Raw genomic sequence first — 18847 nt, 5'->3', positions numbered from 1 at the left:
AAAAAGATTTCAGTTATTGAATACATGGATATTATGATTGTTGTTTGAAGTGGATGAAGTGATTCACCGACAGCACAGTTGCCATCAAACAAAAAGTGTAAACAGTCATCTGCCTTCTCATTCACGAACAGCAACACACTTCAAAAAAACTCTGCTATCCATTAATGCAGACAGATCCTGCACAGCATCTTCATCTTATTTCTTTTCTTTTTTTTTCGAAATATTCATATCCCTCTTGTATCTTCCCCTTCCCGAAGCACATAATCATTTCATCAAATCTAGTCTCATTTCCTTCAACTGATTTGGAGATTCCTTTGCTTCTCTTCTTCTCGTTTATCTCCATTCCCTCCATCCCTGGTCTTCTCTCCTCATTCAAATGTGCTGTATCCACTCACAACACTTCCACTTTGTGCATCTCCACTTTGTGCACTTCCACTTTGTGCACTTCCACTTTCTCTTTTGCCTCTGTCTGTTGTTTCCTCCAGCCCAATTGCATCAGACACTGTCAGAACAGCACAGCCAGCCGGAAAATGACTGATGAATGCCCGCTTCAAGTCTGTGAGTGTTGGCCTGGCGTACCGGCCCATTGACAGACAAGCGATGGCTGCTTTCACTCCATCTGGCGAGCCTGCCCTCGCAACATCTGGTCTCTCCCCATTCGCTATCTTCTGTCCCGCCACCTCTGCTGGATACTCCCCAAACGGGATCTCCAGCGTCAGGCACTCCCACAGCATCATCCCTATCGAGAACACAACAGACTTCTTCGTTGCCCCCATCTTCCTGTTCATCAGCAATTCTGGTGCCATCCACCTCAAGCACTCTTTCTTGTAATCATCCTCATCCTCAAATGCTGATGGTGGAAGGGAGTCACTGTCATCATCATCATCACTTGCAGATGTCACAACTGTTGATGAAGAGATGGATGATGAATCAGAATCATCAGATGAAATGAAATCAGAGTGCATCACAATGCAGATCACCATGTGTTCGGAGAAGAGTACAATGTGAGGACTGAGATTGGCCAGTGACTGAAGTTTGTTTTCCATTTCATCAAACGAGTGAAGAGCGAGATTAGCCACCCAGAACAGGATCTGAGCAGAAGTCACCTCCCTCTCCTTCAAGCTCCCAATTGCCATTTCTTTCTTCTCATTTCTTCCATGCAATAACATAAATAGTGAATCTCTCAAATCCACAATCAGTTTCTCATGTGGTGATGAACAGGCCATTGCATCTACCAGATTCGACATTGAAGAGGTTGTTGGACACATATCCTCCATTCGAACAAATGTCGAATCTGAATCCGTTGTTGAAGTGGATGAAATGGATGGCGATGGCGTTCGCTTCCTTGTCTCTTCTTCTCCTTCTTTCTCCAATGCCCATTCTGGGATTTTGTCTGAGTCTCTCCCCAAAATATATTCAGTTGAGCCACTCTCAGATAGAAGATGTTCTGATGATTCCGAATGTTCCAGTGTCTTATCATATACCCTCTTCTTTATCCTCTCGTCATTTTTCTTCTCTGCCTCTCTTTCTGCTCTCCTCCACTGCTCCTCGGGAGACATCTCCATCGTTACCATCTCAAATGCTTTTGGATCCTTCCTCACTGTATCATTCACAATCTCTCTCAGGTCTTTCGCTTCATTCTTTGCCATTCTCCATCGAACAGCCAGAACAATTGAAACAATCAAAGCTATCAGAAACAACACAGCAAATATCACAATCACAATCAATGCCCATGATGATTTTACATCTTTTCCACTTTCAACAAGTTTTTTATCTCCATTTGCTTTTGTCTCTGTTCGGTTCTTCAGAACATGCCTTGCAGTCGACGAACGGGAATCACCGTTTCCAAACAGAATGCACACAGAAACTTCTGCTTCGGCTGGTGCAGAGCAGATCATTGCTTTCTCAATCCAATAATGTGCTTCCGTCTCTGAAACAATTGCTTCCTCTTCCAGTTCATATGTTTCCAGAGATTCTGTGCTCCCAACAGCAGAAACAACACGCACGCTCAGATTGCACGGGAGAAGCAGCATCCCGCCCAGAATCAGCTTCATTTCTTTTCCGCTCTCTTCCATATTCACTGTCTCCAACCGAGGGATGAACAGTGCCGATGCCCGTTCTGCTGGAATCCCCATCAGCTCGCATCCACCATCCATAATCCACAGCGATGTGCTCGGCTGCATCCCATCCCCTCCCTTCAGGCTCTGAACATCCACCATCCCATTTCCACTGCACAGCACATTCCGCCGCATCGAAGGGTACTTTGCCATTGATGGGTTGTTGTTGATGAATTCTCCTTTCACAATCGTCACGCTCCCCCCACACATCGACAGCCCTCCACACGACACATTCGCAATCGTTGTGTCTCTCATCATCACCAATGAGTCTATGCAATCCACCAACGATCCACTCCACTCGCACACACCTCCATCCCATTCCACCCCTTTCTCCATCCTTTGTGTGTCTTCCAGTGCAAACAAGCATGCACCCATCACCACATGATTTGCTCCACAGATGCCAACATCCTTTCCTCTCTCTGCCTCCGATGTGCATCCAGTGCACGTGCAGTTCACCAATTCCAGCCCCTCTGATGCACCGCTCTCCCAACAAATCACCGATGGAGAGCTTGTCTCTCTGCTGATGTTCTCGAAGCGGCTCAGCGATATCCCGCAAATGGATGAGACTTCTGAGTCTTCATTCTCATTTCCTCCAGTCCACACATGGCTTATCACTGCACCCTCCACCAACTTTGCTCTTTTCACTTCCACCTCTTTCACAGACACATTCCCGCTCAAAGCCCCAATCTGGACAAGCGACTTTGCGCACTCAATATCCTTCAGCACCACTTCTGTTGCCATCAGCGAGCCACACTTCCCAATTTCAATCAACGCGTGTTCGCAGCTGATCCCTCCAATCGAGCATCCCCACATCTTCATCCCACTCTCTCCGCCGCGCTCCCCGCTTCCGACGCTAAACAGCACAAATGGAACTCTCCCAACACCTGCCTCGCCTTCGCTGCTCACACCAATGCTCCTCAGCTCAGCTGTTCCTGATGCCACCTCCATGAACATTTTGTGCGAAGACACAAACGAACCAGAAAAGACAAACACCAGCTGCTCAAACTCCACCTCTCCCACACTCTCCACCACACAATCCTTCGTCTGCTTCATCCCAGACCTCACATGCACCTCTGCTTGCTCTTTCCACTTCGACTGCACTCCCACTTCTGCCAGCTCAATTTCGCTTTCAATCTCGCTTTCCCCATCCACAACCAGCTTGCTCTCATATATCTTCGTCATGTGGCCCAGCCCATACCCGATCGAAGCACACGGAAGTGCCCGGCTCCCACACTTCTTTGTGTCCAGCCCAGCCGCTGCCCCGCTGCCTGACACAAATATCGTGTCTGCCTGGTACGTCATAATGAACTCCAGCAGGTTCACCGGCTCAAGCGCATGCTCGCATTCATCCATCCCGTAGATTGCGTTGATTTGGTTGTACACCTCGCTGCTCAGCACCAGCTTGAACTGCGTCTCATTTATCTGCGATCCGATGTCGTGGCACTCGATGAACATGTCTCGCCCCACATGCGCCGTGTTCGATTCAAACTCGATCCCCGAAAACATCATCTCCACGTCTCCTTCAACTGTGCTCCTCACATACATCCCTCCTCCTTTCCCATTCCTCGTCGAGCAGCTGCACTGCCGCACCTCCGACTTCCTCACCCCAATCCTCCCTCCTTCCTCCACACACATCATCATCATCCCCCCTTTCTCGCTCTCCGACGACACACACACCTCAAACACACACCCCACTATCTCCACATCCACACACCTCGACGTCCCACACTCCACCACACTCGCTCCTTCCCCATTCCGCTTGATCCCTTCCAATGTGCTCCCATTCACAACCACTCCCGACCTCTCCCCCGAACATTCTGCCCCTTCCTCGCAATCAATCTCAAACACTGCCCCTCCCCACAGGCTCACAGACGATCCATGCATCTTCTCCACTTTGCACTCCCGTGCCCCCCGAATCACAAACACACTTCTCTCGCAAAACACATCCTTCACTCTCACCTCTTCTGCCTCCATCTCTCCTCCCATGCACACCACAAATGAATACCTCCCCGGCATGTTCGCACTGCTCTCCGACACAAACTCACATTTCCCCAGCTCCAGCTTTCCCCCTTCATTCACAATAATCGCCCCCTTTCTGCTCTCAAACCCTTTCCCCACCTCAATTCCAATCTCCCTTATCCCCAGCCTTCCCCGGTTTTCCATCCATGCCTCGCTCTCTCCTCCTGCCCCTCCGTTCTCCATCAACAGAATCGCTTTCTTCCCTGTCTCAACCTCACCATCACCCCCCTCAATTCCAAAACCCGACAAGTCGTATCCTTCCCTCATCACACTCGCATCCTCCACCACAACCTTCTTCTCCCCATCATCCTCTTCTCCTTCTCCTCCAATGTGCATGAACCCTCCATAAAATGTCTTGCACGGCTCCTTCTCGCTTCCACACCGCCTCACATCCAGCCCCCTTGTCGACACATGCACTGTGCTGCTCTCATAACTCATCACAAACATCAGCAGGTCCACAACCCCCACCATCTCATCTTCCCCACAAAACGATTTCTCGTCCCATCCCATTCCTTCCAACAACACATTCAGACTCTCTTCATTCACACTTCCATTCAGGTCTGCTGCCACCACAAACATGTTCCTCCCCATCCATGCCTCATTCCCTCCAAATATCATGTTCTTCACTCCAAATGGCAATTCCCTCAGCGCTTCCGTGCACATCAAATACATCCCTCCTCCTTTCCCACTCCTCCTCTCGCACATACACTTCTTCACACTCGTTCCATTCACCTCCATTCTCCCTTCCCCTTTCACACATATCCCTATCCCGCCTCCCCTCAACGACCCTCCGGCAAACACATCCTCCACCTTGCACCCATTCACAACCACTTCTCCAAACACACTTCCTCTCAGCACCACCCCTTCTCCTCCAACCTCCGACTTCAGCCCCACAAACGAGCATCCATTCACAGCCATCCTGTTCTCCCCGTTCCATCTCCCACCTCCCTTGCTCCCTGTCCCAACCACTTCCACAACACTGCTGTCTCCAATACTCACATCCTCAAACTGCGTGTTTTCAATCAATCCGCTCCCTGCCACTGACACCTTCAACACAGGAGCCAACGTCCAAATCCCTTTCACCACGCACCCTCTCACTGTCAACTCCCCACATTCCACAACCACAAAGCTGAACCCCAGCCACACCCCTATTTCCTCCTCAACAATGCTCTCTGACAGCTCCACCCCTCCCACATACGAGTACGAATAGATCACACACCCTTTGCTCCCAGGCAGCTGCGCCCCCACCAAAAACTTTATCTTCTCAACCTTCAATCCTTCCATGTTCCGAACAACTCCTTCTCCTCCTCCTCCTGCCTCTTCATCCAAACCCCCTCCAAATTTCAGTGTTCCCATCTTCTCTTCTCCACTCGCTCCGCCTGCCGATCGGATCACAAACCGCGACAAGTCATAGCTCCTCCTCACCTCGCACTCCCCGTCAATAATCATTTCCTTCTTCTCGCTGCTCGCCTCTGTGTTCATGAATCCTCTCCAGAATGTTGCACAGGGGTACGCTGTGCTCCCGCACCCAACCATGTCAAACCCCTTCCTCCCCACACAAACACTCCTGCTCACATATTGCCGAACAAACATCATCAAGTCCACTGCTTCTCCAAAAAAGTGCTCCCTGTCTCTCCCTCTCATCTCCACTTCTCCTTCTCCTTCTCCTTCTCCACACACCACATTCACTATCCACTCTGCCTTCACTGTCCTGTTCAGTGACTCACATTCCACATACAAATCCCTCCCCTCTCTCGCTCTGTTCCTCCCAAACACAACATCCCTCAACAACAACTCCCCCTCCTTCCTCCCATTCAGCCTCATCCATATTCCTCCTCCTTTCCCTTCCTCCCCCTCTGCAACACACCCCTTCACCTCTATTCCTTCGATCATCACCTCTCCTTCTTCTTCTTCTTTTTCATTCTCTTTCTCCTCCTCCTCCTCCTCCTCCTCCTCGCTTGCCTCCCACCTCAGCCAGCCCCCCTTTCCCTTTGATGACACACACCCATCCACCATGCTCCCATTCCCAATCCACCCTCTCTTCACTCCCCTCAGCACAACAACCGCCTCTCCACAACTGCAGTTTCCCATATCTACCCCACTCACATTCACTCTCTCACACTTCTCACACACAATCACCGAACTGCCCTCTCCATCCACCCCGCCAATAAATGCCCCTTCAACACTCACTTCTCCTCCTTCCACATCAAACACCCCACATCCTGCTCCAAGCCTGATGTCCTCTATCCTGATTCCGCTCATCTCCAATGACCCTCCACTTCCCCTTCCTATCCACATCCCCATTCCTGTTGTCTCTGCTCCTCCTCCTGCTCCTGCTCCTTCCTCTCCTGCCTCAAATGAGCAGTTCACAATCGAACACTCCCCGGCCCTCACCTCTATCACCTCCCCATGTGTCGATGTGCATGGAAGGCAAAACCTCAGTCTGCTCAGCATCAGCCCCACCATCCCTGCCTCTCCTGTCAACTCCAAATGCCCCTCCCTTCCAACCGCCACCAAAGCCCTTGTCTCCTTCTTCCCCTGAATCGTCAGCCATCCTCCCTTTCCCTTCACCGCCCCATCCACCCTTCCATTCCCCACAATCTGCACTATCCTTTGCCCTTCCCCCATTTGCTTCACCCCATACACCACATCCAAGCACGGCCGCACCTCCTCCCCACAATCCTTTGTGTTGCTCCCCTCCCCTCCATTCACAAACACAATCGCTTCGTCTGCCGGAAACAGATACGGCAGCATCGACAGGCTCCGCCCGCTCGCCTCATCATACACCCACAGCTGCTTCTCTTCTCCATCCGACTCCCTCGCCGACCCACTCCACCACTTCTCGTTCACCAGTGCTCGTGCATCCGCACACACAACATACGCGTTCTTCCCCTCATACGCCTCGTTCTCCCCAAACTCCACCATCTTCACACTGTATTTCACATTCCTCGATCCCAGCACCAGATACATCCCGCCCCCCTGCCCATCCCCACTGTTCACCTTGTTCCCCCAAACCCTGTTCGAATCAAACAAAAACTCTCCTCCTTCCTCAACCTCCACGTATCCCCCTCCTCCCTTTCCGCTCCCTTCCCGGCACTCCACTTCAATCAGCCGACAATCCTTCACAACCACCTTCTCCAACCCCCCAACGACCCCTTCCATCACCCCTCCTTTCCCACTCTCTCGAGCCACCCCTTCAAACGTGTTGTTCCCCATTTCCATGCTCACCCCTCTCTCAAATCTCACTGCCCCATGCTCCCCAAACACACATGACCCAACTGTTGAGTTGCCCCACTTCGCCGTTGCCCCTCCCCCAAGCTCCACCAATCCTCCCCTCCCTCCTCCCGTTATGTTCTCCAACACCAGCAAGTCAATCACCCCTTTTGCTCCATCGCCCTTCACAACAACCACAACAACACCAGTCTCTGTCAAAATGTTCACATCCTTCACTGTCACATTCCGCAGCGTCATCAGCCCTGCTGTGCACTCTGCCACACAATATGTCGCAGCCCCTCCCTCTGCTTCCATCTCCCACTTCTCCACACACAGCTCCCCTCCGCTGCAGCAAAACAAGCTTCTCCGAGCTGGTGCAAACGAGCTCGGCACTCCCATTTTCATCCCGCCAAATCGCCCCACCCCTCCTCTCGTTCCAAACACACACTCTCCACCCCCTTCCACATCCCTCGCCACTCCAACACCCGCCCCTTCAACTGCCCCTTCAATATCCACCTCCTGCCTTTCTGCCACTATCTCTGCCCTTATCATGTATGACTCCACAAGTCGGATGTGCACCTTCCCCACCCCAAACCGCGCCCCGATCGCAAACCCAACTGACCCGCACGGATACCTCTCAAACCCACACACCCTGTAGTCCACCCCTTCTTCCCCCACATACCCCGGCTCTTCCCATTCACTCACACACACCCAAAGCGGAACATCTAGCTCCTCCCCTTTGTCGAATCCAACATGCTCATTGCTTGTCCCTGCTGCCTCCACCCCTCCCACTTTCACACTCTCCGCTGTCGCAACCCTCCACAGCTCCTCTGCTTCCACAAACATCTTTGCCCCTCTTTCTGCCATGTTGTCTTCGAATGTCAGCCCTTCCACCAAATAGTCTCTTCCCACTTCACCTTCCCCAATAAACTCCATCGCCACCCCTCCTCCACACCCTCCTCTGTTTTCCTTCTTCAATGCCCTGCATCCCACAAACTTCGTCACCACCCCGCTCTGCCCAACCCTCACCTTCCCGCTTCCCTCAACTCCAATCTTCAATCCCCCTCCACACCCCCCTTCCGATATGCTGTCTCTCACAACATTCCCCTTCCACTCAAACACACTCCCTTCCCCAACCTCCACATACGCTGCCCCGCCATCCCCGTCTCCCACCTTCCACAGACTCATGTTCGAGTTCAAGATCTCCACACTCTTTCCTCCCTTCCCACACACTGCCCTCCCACCATCCACTCTTCCCACCCCTGTCAGCTCCGATCCTTGCACGCTCATCGACCCTCCTCCCTCCACATGCACAAGCCCTCCTCCACATGTGGTGCTGCACCCACTCACTGTGCACGATGACACTGTCACCCATCCTTCATCCCTCGCTTCACAGAACGGACACTCGCCGAAACAGATCCCGCTCATCTCCACCTGAGACAGAATCACACTCCCTCCTGTCGCTTCAACAATCCTGAACCCCACCATGCTCCCCTCCTTCGCAACAACAACCACACTCCTCATCGTCAGCGCCCCTCCAATGCTCTTCACAAAACTTCTTCTCCCGTTCAACCCACAAGGCACCTGAATCCCCACATTCCCAATTGTGGTCGTCGCCTTGTTCACCACCAGCCCGTCCTGCTTCTTTTCCCCGCTTCCTCCCACATCCACCACACACCCTGCCCCTTTCCCTTCCACAACAACAGTCCCTTCCCCAATCACATGCTCCCGCTCCAGACTCACACTCATCTCAATCGTGCTCCGAAGCCCCAGAATGCTTCCCCGCTTCTCCATCGCATAGTCCAGTGTTCTGCACCCAGCTCCTTCGTATCCACATCGCTCAAAATCCCAGCTCTCTGCTCCCCCGATTGCAATCACCGACGGCTCTGGCTGCAGATACAGCACAAGCGGGATCCCGTGCTCACATCCATTCTCATACCCCATCGCCCCTGCCCGGTCTGACATATTCGTGATCCATCCCATCCTTTCGCTGTCCACCACCTCCGACAGCTTTTCTGCCTCCATGAATATGTCTCTCCCCGCCTTTCCTGCACTGCACCCGCTGAACTTCACTATCTTCACATATATCTCTCTGCTCCCTTCCTCCATCTTCACCATCATCCCCCCTCCAAACCCTCCTCTTCCCACTCCAACTCCCCCTCCAACTCCCCCTCCCTCATTTCTCATCCCCGCACTGCACAATGAAAACTCCGTGCTCAGCCGCCTCCCAACTTCCACTGTTCCGCCATCCGACACAACCACCTCCACTCCCCCGCCATTCCCCTCCATGCACACCCCATTCAATGTTCCCCCATCAATACTTATTTTCTGCCCAAGCCCCACAACCCCTGACACAATCCCCCCATCTCCCCCTCCCACAACAATCCCTCTCAATGTGCTGTTCCACAGCTCAACACTCCCTGCTCCCTCACTTTTCAGAAACCGGCTCCTCTTTCCTCCTCCTCCTCCTCCTCCTTCCACACTCGAATTCCTCACGCTGACAATGCATCCTCCTCCACTCACCTCCACAAACGATCTCGACTCCTCATATCCTGCAACAACAAACACTTCCAACTCGCTCAGCGTCACTTTTCCCCCACTCGCCCTCACAAAACTGAACCCCACTCCATTTTCGCACCCATCCCCTCGCACTGTGCATTTCGCCATCTCCACCTCCCCACCATCTCCGCTCACACTGGCCACACTCATCCCTTCTTCTGCCAGCTCTGCCTCCAGCACCAGCCCCAGCTCCTCCATCCTCCCAACCCCTCCGATCGTCACAACCCCAGCTGCTCCTGACGTGCTCCCCACAACCACCACTTCTGCCCTTTCTCCTTCCCTTCCTCCTCCATTCAACACATACTCCTGTCCTCCACCAAACAAAACATTCTCCTCCATCCGGTACTCCCCAACCACCACCACCTCCTTCCTCCCTCCACCCTGCTGCTCCATCGAATACCACACGCTCCGACACGGATACTCCATGAATCCACACGCTGACACATCATGCCCTCCGCTCCCCACCACCACCCTCTCCTCCCTCTCCATCACATAGAATACCAGCGGAATCATCACATCCGGCCACTTCTCATCAACCCCCACACAACTCTCCACACTCCCATTGCTCCATTCCTTCACATGCACAAATCTCTTCACATTCACACACCCTTTCAGATCCCCCGATTCCACAAACAAATCCTTCCCTTCCTCCCCTCTGTTCTCGACAAATCCCACATTCTTCACACACAGATCCACATCCTCATCCTCCACCCGCAAATACACCCCTCCTCCTCTCCCTCCCCTCCCTCCCCTTTCACCACCCCCACTCCCTGCCTGGCACCCCACAAACTCCACAGTGTTTTCTGTCGATGTGCTGTTTCCCACCCCCACCTTCCCTCCTTTCTTCACACACACATATATTCCTCCCCCATCTCCCTCCCTGCACTCACACCCCCGCACTGTGCAGTTGTCAAACTCAAACACCTCTCCCTCCCCAACAACCCTCTCCACCACGCTTCCGTTCCCTTCTGTCTTCACAACCCCGCTCACCTCCGATCCCTCCATCACAACCCTCGCCCTTCCACTCATCCCAAAAACACTCCCTCCCATCCTGAATCTCATCCCCACAATCAACGAGCTCACAATCCGTGTCTCTCCACCCCCAAGCACAAACACTGCTCTTTCCATCCCACAATCCTCCCCATCGCAAACACACCCCACAACACTCTCGTCCACCCTCAGCTCCCCGTCTCCACTCATCACAAACACTGACACACTCACCCACCCTGCCATCTTCACACTCACATTCATCCACCCTATCTTCAGCCTTCCTGCCCCAATCCCAAACAGCCTCCCCCCCTCTCCATTCCACATCATCGCATTTCTCGCTTCTCTGCTGTGTTCTGTCGATTCAATCCCAACCACTTTCCCCCCAATCTCCATTCCCGATTCATATGTGATTTCGCTCCCCACTTTCACAACCCACGAGTGCTCCTCTCCCGAGTGGTCCAGCGCCCCTTTCACTGTTTTGCATGGCTGGTCTGCTCTCATCCCACATGTCCACTCTTCATCATCTCCAGAGACCACATCCACAAATCGAGTGTCAAACAACGGAATCCATTCATTCTGTGTCCCTTTCAGAGCATGAAATAATCTGTTTGACAAAGTGGTGGAAAAGCATTCAACGAATTTGTCTCCCAAAAACAATCCTGATCCATCTTGCACATACACATCATTTCCATTGAAATTCGCTCCACATGTATTGTTGTGGAAAAAACAAAATGACACTTTTGAATCAGAGTGATTGTTTCCTGGAATGATAACAAAATAAAGAGATCCGGCTTCGTGGGGGCAACATGAATTCTTACAATACAGTTCTGTGATTGTGAAGTGTGATTTTGTTTGTTCATATCCAATACAACCTTCATTTCCACCTCTCACTGTGCTGTTCATAAAAGAACAATTTGAAATGGAATCCGGTGTATTTAAATATTGATAACCACTTAATGCTCTCAAATAAATAGATCCACCAGCAGAATATTGAGAATTATTGTTGAAAACCGAGTTTTCAATCAAGGATCCATCTAAAACCTCAAGAAAATGCAAACATCCTCCATATCCAATTGAAGTATTTTCCCCCCCTGAAATGTTGTTGAAAACACTCGAATTCACTCTCGTTGAAAGCATTCTTTCCCCACTGATAGCCCCTCCATTGTTCCTTGCTGAACACTTTTGGAATTGACATCTTGTGGCTGTGAGAGCAGATTCAATCCCTGTGATTGAAATTGCTCCTCCATATGCAGCAGTGCATTTGATAAATGTGTCATCTTCGAAGAATCCCGAGCAATTCAAAGACTGGTGCCCTTCAACATCGGAATATGTTTGATTCGCATTCCTGACTCTGTTGATGTTTGTGTATGTGTTGTTGATCGAGTTCAAATGAGACATAGCACAGCAATCTGGGTTGACGATGCTCCCATAAAACACATCTTCCATCGAAACGAAACAGCAGCCAACCATTGTTGTTTGGCAGCCATCCCTTCCAGCATTTCTGTGTCCTCCCACTTTCCTTTCCACAGAAATGTTGCTGAACACTGTCTCACACATCCAGATGCTGTTTGTTCCATATGCATCTATGAACGGCCCCTCTGAAACGGAGAGTGACAAAAAATTCGAGGATTTCAAAAGAACTGAGCCACTTGCCCCATCTTTTCTGCCAATCTGCCTGTTCGAAAAAAGCGAATTCACACACATTCCCTGCTTCCCTGATCCAACTGAAATATTGTTCATTTCCACAACACCAGCAACACTCACAAAAAACGAACTTCCCATCACACCCTCTGCTTCCAGCTCACAGTCAGATATCTTCATTTCAGACAGAACATCCACAGTTTCCACCACTTTTCCACTCCCTTTCAACAAACACGACCGGGAAAGAACAAGGGATGAATTCACCAGATGAGCGCATGTCCTCACTTGGCAATGCTCATTGATCTTATTTTTTGGTGTGATTGTGTAGTTTTGAGGCTCACTTGTCACAAAATGTCTTTCTATTTGATTTTCTTCTTTTATGTTCTTTAACCCTGACGCAAAAACATCAACACAGCAGAAAAGTTGGAGAAGAAAAAACAACACCATTCACTCACTTTTTGACGAGAGTTGGAAAGAAATTAGAAGAAAGAAACGAATAAAAACAATTTATAAAAGATCTCACAAATTATTAAATGAATTAGCACAACCATTTTTGATAATTGATGAGGTTGTTCATAGTTTTCGTTTTATTATTTTGCATAAATATAGAAGAATATGCAAAAAAATTTACCAAAGAAATAGTTTTAAAACATGTTTCATATTTATTGCAAAGCATATGAATTTTTTAATATTTGTTAAGATTGACAAGTAAATAAAAAAATGAAAATTGTTTGTCTTTGATGAAAAAAATGAAGAATCTTTTCTGGCTTTTTCAATGAGTACACAGAAAGTGATGAAAAGTTGTATTTTTGAGAGAAAAGACCCAAACTTATTTATTGTCAATGGAATGGATGGAAAAACTGGCTTCGTTTGCATAGACGCTCACAAAAACGTATGCGCACATAGATGTTTTCCAATTTAAAATCTATTTGCAATATTTGTATTTTTTTTCAAAAAAAAACTGAAGCTGCCTCAAGAGGAAAGGAAGATTCATTCGTTGTTTGCTTTGACTCAAGGGGCTTCATTCAGTGATGATAATTCCATGCATTTTTCCAGCAGTATCCATTTTCCAACTGCATCGAGGAATCAATCACAATCAGTTCGAAAACGTTTGATTATTTGTTTTGAGGCAAAAACTGCTTATTCTTTGCTTCCAGATTCTAATAATGCCAAGAAATGTGGGCCATCAGGTTCCAACGTGTCCTCGTCTCCCTTTATATACAGCATGGGAACACTCACGCATGTCGGGCACCACGAGCAGAATTCTGGTTTGTTTTTCGTTTGAGATGTTTGCTTTGAATATTTGATGAAAAGACGTTCCTCTTTGATTGCAACAATAAGGCGCATCAGCAGACTTTCTTGCATCCCATGTTTGTCATCCGTCTTCTGTTCCCATTTGCGACGCTTCTTTCAAGGCGCAAGCAGACAGCAAAGTTGGAAATGAAGGAGAAAGGCTCTTATCAGTGGGAAATCTTCGTTCGGATGAAGCATTGTTGAGTGAAAAGGTTGAAGGGGCTGATGAAAAGCGCGAGTGCTTTTTCCAGCAAAGGGTGGATTTGGGGGGTCAATTGCGTTTTGAAGCATCTGCAAAGAAAGAAATATGTGAGGCCGGATTTATTCCTTCGCTGAACAAAATGGAGGAATATGAGGTGCTGGACGAAATAAGGGCAGCACTTTTGAGAAAGAAGAGTGCTTTGAAAGAGGAAAGCGGGGAAAGCAGACTGACAAGGAAAAGTGATATTGGCAAGCGATTGAACAAGCAGACTGAAAGAGAGACAGAAATCATAGATTTCTCAGCAGGCAGCGACGCGAATGGGCACAAATCAGACCTATTGGCAGAGACAGTCACTGCGCAGAATGAATTCTCGCAAGTTGCATTTGCACAAGCATCGGCAGATGCAGAGGATGAATGTGTGTCTTCTTCATCAGAGGCTGAGGCATGTGAAAGGATAGCCAGCTGGCAGCCGAGCGAAGTCCGGAATCAAATGCTGTGTGGAGACATCGATGCAGCAGTCGGAGGGAGGCGGCAGTCACGGGCAGAGCATGCGAGTCGGATGGCGCTGATTGCGAAGTGGAAAGAGGAAGACGAGCTGTGGATGCGACTGGAGAAGTGGCAAGGTGTTTCAGAGTGTGTGGCGAAGGGACAGACAGACTCTGGTGCTGATGCTGATGCTGATGCTGATGCTGTTGTTATGCAGAAGGAAAAGGGAAATCTTGGGTCAGGGTTATTGGCAGAGGACGGGCAGAAATTGGACTGTGCGCATGGTGCAGAATTGGGGAATGAAAGCTTCTTCGGATTGAAAAGAAGAAGAAGGGCGCGTTTGACAAAAAGACAGATCAGAGAGGCGAAGGAACACTGGAAGCTGTTTGGGGAGTGGATCAGAAAGGGGTGGATGTTTGATGGAGCAGAGGCAGCTGAATGGGACAAGGCAGAGGCAAAGATCGGAAGAGCTGTTCAGGGCTGTGGGAAGGAGACTGATGAAAGGGCGGAAGCTGCGATGACAGCAGAAGAAGCAAAGAGGCTTTTGGATGAGGAAGGCACAGAAGGAGTGATGGGTAGTGGAGCGCAAAGAGACCTTCGGAGTATGCTGGCGAAGGAGGAAAGGGAGGAAAGAAGGCAAGAAATGGAAAAGAGCATGACGACTTTGGAAAGGTTCTGGTTGAGGCAAAGCAGGAAAAGGGAGAGAAAGAAAGGAAAAGCGAAAGAGGTTTGCGCTGAGTGTGGTGAAATGAGTTCCCCAAACTCTGAAAACGAGCAGAATGATTTGCTGTCATTGAATCAAAAGAACATCGCAATCAGAGCCTGTCCTTCACTTTTTCCCGTTTCTTCTTCTTCTTCCTCTTCCTCTTCTTCGTCTGCAGTGACTTCATCATTGCTGTTGCCAAGCTCAACAACAAAAACAGAGGATAGCCAAGTCAATCCACTTCTTTGTTGTTCTGGTTCTTCTGGGATATGCTCATCAGATGATTCTTTTTTTGAAGAAGCCACAAATTGCGAGCGGAGCAGCAAAAGGCAGAGCTTCGAGGAGAGCAGTTGCGACATGCCTTCCAAGCGAACGAAATGTCAAGTGTGTTTGTGCTCGTGGTTGGGCAATGAGAAAGATGCAGATGTTGCTGTGATGCATCGCCCGCTGCAAGCACCAGAGAATGCAGCTGGCTTGGCGACTTCGGTTGTTTTGTCGATGGCGCTCTCTGCATCGCTTGATCGTTCTGCTAGCCATTCCGCCAAGAGTTTTCCGTCTTTGATGGCAGCCTATGTCCATTTTCATTCATCTCATTGTGATCCTGCTCGGCTCCCGAAGAGCAACAAAACAGCAGCATCCAGCTGCCATTGTTCTTTTTCTGATCCTTTTGAGTCGTGTTTCTGTCTTGAAGATGCGCCTGTCCGATTGCCAACACAGCCATTGAACGACGATCAGTTGCCATGTGGCTCTTCAGACACATGTTTCTCGGTCAATCCTCAAATGCCTGTGTGTGTTGCTGACTCGGACGAGACACTCCCGCGGTTCACAGACACAGTCAATGGAGCTCGCAAAATCAAGCGAATGCAGAAGCGCGGGTTTGATCCAGAGTTGTTTGTGAGACAGAAGAAGCGAATGTTTGAGGAGGTCAGATCTTCAAGTGCAATCGTTCTCCCTTTTCGGCTGTTTTATGCTTCGGTATTTCAAAATGTTATTTGTATCTCACCTCAAAGATAATCAAAAATTCATTTAACTGTTTGTATTTATTAATATAATTTTTATTATTTATGATTGTAACAATGTTTTTGTGCAAACTTGAACGAAAATATAATTACAAAATGATCATTTGTTGTGTTGTACGAAAAAGTTTTTTTGAAAATAAAAAATGAGGTGAGAAATTATCACATAACCCTTTTACAAATGAAAAAGGAAACAGGAAATGAAGGCACTTAAAAAGCGTTGTGTTGAAAATGAGTAAGACCCAACCGAGGAAATGATGAAAATTGTTCAGACAACCACAAAAATCATTTAACTAACTGATTTTCGTGCTTGCAAATGCATCTACTGGTTGAAGAGAAGGTGAAGTTAATGAAAGGAATTTTTTGAAGAAGAAAAGCAAAGTGACAGAGTAAGATTTAAGGTCTGAACTCTTCGATCTTCTGGAACAGCTCGCTTTTGTATCCTGGTGTGTAGTAACGCACCACCTCGACTGGATAGCACGCATTCACCTGAGAAATCGCTGTCTTCAGCCTCGACCCTTCCTCAGCTGCAGCATCCAGCTCCTGAATCCTTTGCAGCCCGCCGCACGATACAAACTGCTTTCTGCCTTCCACATCTGACGGAAGAACCTTCGCATACTGCTCTACGATGTACTTCAGAATCTCCTTCGGCGCTGCTGGCTGCAGCAGAAGTGGCTCCAGCGCAGGCAGAAACACACACTTTCCGATGATCGCCTTTAAAGCTGCTTTGCATTTAGCGCGCAGATCGTCTGTAGCCTTCTCGTGTACCATCACAGTCACTAGCTTTGGCAGAACGCCTTCATCTGCCACAGCCTTTGCGTGGTCAGCCGAGTGCCGCCCAATCTGCCCCAGTGCCCAGGCTGCTGCTGCTTTGAGGTAGTCTGCGGGCTCTGTTACAACACAGTGCACCAACGGCGCTATTCCCTTGGAGGTGATCACTTTCAGTGCAAGTGCCTCAGAGAAGGCAGCAATGTACCCAACACACATCACACCAGGAAGTCTATCAGCGCCAAGTGTCTCGTTGGTGAAGGCGACGACTGCAGGGATACCGCCCATGTCGGAAATGTACTTTGCAAGCTGCATCAGAAACGATGTGATTAAACAAATTGTTTACACAGAAGACATTTTTATTGAACATTTCATTAACAACCATTTGTAGAGAATATATCAAGAATGTTTAAAAAAATAAATGAGGAAAAGAACTAGCATAAAGCGCATACATCCAAAGAATGCTTTGCAATTTCTCTGATAAGTGTGGCTGCGTTCTTCCTCACAGAAGCATCTGAGTCCTTCAGACAGTCCAAAACACGTGGGAACAGCTCAGCACCAACAATCTGCTCAGCAAGATCAACCGAGTGCTTTGCTATTTGCGCCAGGCATGCTGTTGCCTGCATCTTTAACTTTGTGTCTGCCGACGAGACAAAAGGAACAAGATAGCCAATCCCTCCGCTGTCTGCTACAACCTGTGCAAGCTCAGGCGTGTGCTTTGCGATATCAGCAAGTGTTGATGCTGATACACGCTTCAAAGTGAGCTGCATAATGAAATGGATTAATAATGAAACGATTGATGTTTTGATAAAAAAGAATTAACAATCCAAAAAATGATTATGCAACAATAAAAACAAAGCAGACTTCTGGCTCCTGTAAGCAAAGAACAGTTAGAGGAACTGCCCCAGCATCAACAACAAACTGGGCAAGATCTAAAAATATTCAGGATAAAACTTCAGGTAATAAATAACAAGAAAAACAAAAACCTCCATTATGACGTGCAATGTAGCCTAATGCAAACAGTGCTGATTCTTTGCATCCAGGGTCAAATTCCTCTTAAAAATACAAAAACATTTCATTTGTCTTCAATCTTCAATTGCTGAAAAGAATTCATACGAAGGCATGAAACAAGTGATTCCAAAGCTCCACTTTCAACTACTGCTTGCGCAAGGGCTGCATTGTGTTTTACAACAGAACGAATGATAAATGCAGCAGATTTCTTGAAGAATTTCTAAAAAGTAAAAAAAAATTTTACAAATGGAATATAATAAAAAATAAGTTATATAAAATTGAATGTTTCTCATGCATTTTGTTCCTTCAGACTAGTAACTAATTGAGGTAAAATGTCATTTTGAACGACAGCCTCTGCCATTTCTTCTGAAGCATTTGCAAGTCGGCCAAGAGCAAGAGAAGCTGATAAGCAAACAGATGGAACTGGATCTGTAATGAGAGGTTTCAGCAGAAGCATCACCCCTGACTCTTTTAATGCATCAATATTTTGTGGCCTCTCCGCAAAAGTTGCAATGTTTTGTACAAATGAAATGCGTGCTTTTTGATAGTCTTCAAAGCAAGTAACAATTTGCCTTGACATGTTTCCTTAAGTTAAAAACTTAAAAAACGATTTTTCAAACCGTTGAAATATTCCTTAATTCAACTTTGAAGAAAAAATTAAAAGAAATGATCAAAGACAATTTTTTTAGTAAAAATCACAAAATTACTTATAAATTTTAATTGTAATTTTTATATTCAATAACAAATATGTGTTTTTACACTTTTGTAAATTGAATAAAAGAAAAAAAATGATCATATTTATTTTTAAAACACAATTCAAAGGATTGAA

At 48.3% G+C, this 18847-nt stretch overlaps 3 protein-coding genes across 3 annotated transcripts; 1 reads left to right on the top strand and 2 right to left on the bottom strand.

The window, feature by feature from the left end:
- Positions 1-7: 7 nt before the first annotated feature.
- On the bottom strand, positions 8-2375 carry MONOS_8965 (uncharacterized protein; the record flags this gene model as incomplete). The annotated part of the gene is made up of 1 exon (XM_067879419.1): positions 8-2375. The coding sequence occupies one exon, from the start codon at positions 2373-2375 to the stop codon at positions 369-371; it is 2007 nt and encodes a 668-aa protein (XP_067728925.1). The 3' UTR covers positions 8-368.
- Positions 2376-13386: 11011 nt separating this feature from the next.
- On the top strand, positions 13387-16262 carry MONOS_11033 (uncharacterized protein; the record flags this gene model as incomplete). Its single annotated transcript, XM_067863531.1, has 3 exons — positions 13387-13431; positions 13507-13807; positions 13881-16262. 3 exons carry the CDS (start codon positions 13387-13389, stop codon positions 16235-16237), a joined length of 2703 nt encoding a protein of 900 aa, XP_067728924.1. The 3' UTR covers positions 16238-16262.
- Positions 16263-16345: 83 nt separating this feature from the next.
- MONOS_11032 (putative axoneme central apparatus protein) lies at positions 16346-18647 on the bottom strand. Its single transcript, XM_067863530.1, has 6 exons — positions 18314-18647; positions 18124-18238; positions 17994-18062; positions 17872-17939; positions 17460-17771; positions 16346-17316 (listed from the first exon to the last, which is right to left on the bottom strand). The coding sequence occupies exons 1-6, from the start codon at positions 18596-18598 to the stop codon at positions 16636-16638; spliced, it is 1530 nt and encodes a 509-aa protein (XP_067728923.1). The 5' UTR covers positions 18599-18647; the 3' UTR covers positions 16346-16635.
- Between the last annotated feature and the right edge of the window lie 200 nt (positions 18648-18847).

This window comes from Monocercomonoides exilis (assembly GCF_001643675.1).
Source record: "Monocercomonoides exilis strain PA203 chromosome Unknown scaffold18-1597598, whole genome shotgun sequence".
NCBI classification, from domain to species: Eukaryota; Preaxostyla; order Oxymonadida; family Polymastigidae; genus Monocercomonoides; species Monocercomonoides exilis.
The sequence above is the reverse complement of the archived record's forward strand: the minus strand, read 5'-3'. Positions and strand labels throughout refer to the sequence as shown.